The 2,786-nt window shown below is 29.8% G+C and overlaps 1 protein-coding gene across 1 annotated transcript; it reads right to left on the reverse strand.

Annotated features, from left to right (window-relative positions):
- Window positions 1-359: 359 nt before the first annotated feature.
- Window positions 360-848, reverse strand: LOC119606445. Its single transcript, XM_037959961.1, has one exon. The coding sequence runs from the start codon at window positions 846-848 to the stop codon at window positions 462-464; it is 387 nt and encodes a 128-aa protein (XP_037815889.1). The 3' UTR covers window positions 360-461.
- Between the last annotated feature and the right edge of the window lie 1,938 nt (window positions 849-2,786).

Raw genomic sequence — 2,786 nt, forward strand, 5'->3', positions numbered from 1 at the left:
AATTAATTTAAATAAATTATTAAGTAAATAATACATTTTGTATATATTTTATAAAAAAATAAGCTGTAATTTATGTTTTGAGTATAAAATAGACACTGAGAGAAAAAATGTTTTGGTAGAAATATTACAATAATAATTAAAAATGTTTCTTAAACTTTTCTGTAAGGAAATGTTTTTTAAAAGAAACATTTTTATTTTTTATAATATAATTTATTAATTTAATATTAAGATTAATTTAATTTTAGTTTAAAAATTGACTATCACAATTGTGCTTTATTTAGTTTAGTTTAGGATTTAATTTAAATCCTTAATCATTTAATATGCCGACGGTATTTTTCTTTAGGATGGCTGCTGGCTAACTTTCCTTAGGAAATATACTTTCTTTAGCTTAAAAAAAACACATCACAATTTTGCTTTTATCTAACAGAACTGTTCCATTATTTCGGTTGATGTTTCAGATTTTACTGCCATTGCGGTTTTACCTGACCATTGGGTAAAATTTGTATGATGGCCGTAGAGGTTTCTGAGGAGGCAGTTGTGGTTGCATGACCGGCGGTTGTTGTGTTGGAAGTTGTTGTTGTATTAGTCATATTTTGCTGATAATGATCCTTTAAAGCTTTACACATGGCTAAAGCCAAAATTTTCCAAGCCATTAAATCTTCTTGTGTTATAGATTCATTCTCATTGTTTGCAGGATTATTCCAATGATTTTGATTTATATGCGGACTACTAAAGTTTTGGTGTTGAGTCTGCATTATGGGTCCATCTACTTGGTCGGTTTCTACAGCTACTGGAGGCTGTTGTTGCTGCTGCAGTTGTTCTTCATGTTCATAAAAAGGTATGGCCATTTTTGCTCGATAAATATTCTTCTATATCCAATAGATTTTAAAACACGTATTTTTCTTTGTACTTTTACGTAAATTCTTGCGTTCAAAAATATATATTTTTTTGAAATTTTTTACACACGTCTTTCTTTAACCACTAGTAACGTAAAACTGACTCGATTATTTGCTTTTCAATTGTATTTATACAATTTTCTGTGTAACTTTTGATACCTTTAGAGGATGAACAATGTAATTGAAACAATTGTCGTTGTAAAAACCACCGAAAATCATATATTTCACCCCCTAAACTCATCCTTTGAAGTATTACTCTCTTTGACTCTCTCTTTTACTATGACTTGTGTCTCTCTTTGTGAGTTGTTGGCAAACTCACGTGAATTTCACGTTTTATGAAAACAAAAATACTATTCTTCCGCTTATTGTAGTGTCAGTCAGTCACTTTGTGTTTTGTCTGTCTATCTGACGTAACGTCCAACAACAACCACTTAACTAATCTTATCAACAATACCAGAAAAAAACATTTGTTTTTATTATGTTTTGCTGCTGCTACTTGTGATGACAAATGCTCGTCAGTAAGTGAGAAATTCTATAAATATAATCATCACATGGCTCTAATTCTCTCGCTCTCATTTCAGCAACTACCCCTCTACTGAAATTTTTAATATATTTTCGAAGTTCTCTAAATTCGAAATTAAAGTTTGCTTTACCTTATAAAAGTTTCCCCGTTCGAGTTTAAATTTCGAACAATTCTCAGGAGAAATATAACAGTCTTTAGAATTTCGAAGGATTTTAAGGAGAAAATTTACTCTGTATTGAACTATTTGTTGTCTGTTTGCCACAACGAGTTCAGACTTCAAAATTCGTATTCGAAATCTAGCTTCGACTACGAAATCCCCTTATTAATATGACTCACTCTCATATCATATAGTAGCTTGACATAGGTTTTCACACACACACACCAAAGTGAAAATAAAAAATTTCAAAAATAGTCCTTGACCAATTTTTATGTTCTTTCGAATATATGTGGTTTGCCGCCAACAAAGAATGTACGAATGCGGTTGAAAACCTATTTATAAGTTTATAATTTATAAAAATAATATTTCTTATTAAACAATTTTAATTACTTTAGTGTTAATTACCCAACATTATTATTATTTTGTTGTGATTAACAAATTGATTTATGAAAATGAAAAATTTTGAATTCCCCCGAGAATATAACGAAAAAAATAAACTCATATGCAAATTTTGGCAAAGAATTATCTACTGTGCTTCATAACAAGTAACAAGTCTACAGCCATTTGTAATAATATTATTTAATAATGTAAACTGACATTTAATTAAGGTAACTTAACTACCAAATGCTAATAAAGTATTTTTTGTTTCTTAGCTTCCCCCTTAAGGCTGCAGTCAAGATACAATAGCAACAAATGAGTCTAATTAATAATGAAGCATTTGCCACAAACAATACAAAAAAAATGTGGCGAGCACTAGAGGTGAGAGGTCTTGCTACAGAGTTTTACAATTTGGTGGGAGTTGTTTTAATTTAAAATTGAATTATGGTTAATATATGAAATTTTGAAAAGAATTTATATATTTTGAGATTTTTAATTGAAAGAGAATTATAAATTTCCTTAAAACGTCTGTAACCAAACCCACAACTATAGACTAGACTATAGACTAGACTATACTATCGACTAGACTATAGACTAGACTATAGACTATACTATCGACTAGACTATAGACTAGACTATAGACTAGACTATAGACTAGACTATAGACTAGACTATAGACTAGACTATAGACTAGACTATAGACTAGACTATAGACTAGACTATAGACTAGACTATAGACTAGACTATAGACTAGACTATAGACTAGACTATAGGCTAGACTATAGACTAGACTATAGGCTAGACTATAGACTAGGCTATAGACTAGACTATA

This window comes from Lucilia sericata, unplaced genomic scaffold (genome assembly GCF_015586225.1).
Source record: "Lucilia sericata isolate MDLA Ls3-8-SP2 unplaced genomic scaffold, ASM1558622v1 Contig000017F_arrow, whole genome shotgun sequence".
NCBI classification, from domain to species: Eukaryota; Metazoa; Arthropoda; class Insecta; order Diptera; family Calliphoridae; genus Lucilia; species Lucilia sericata.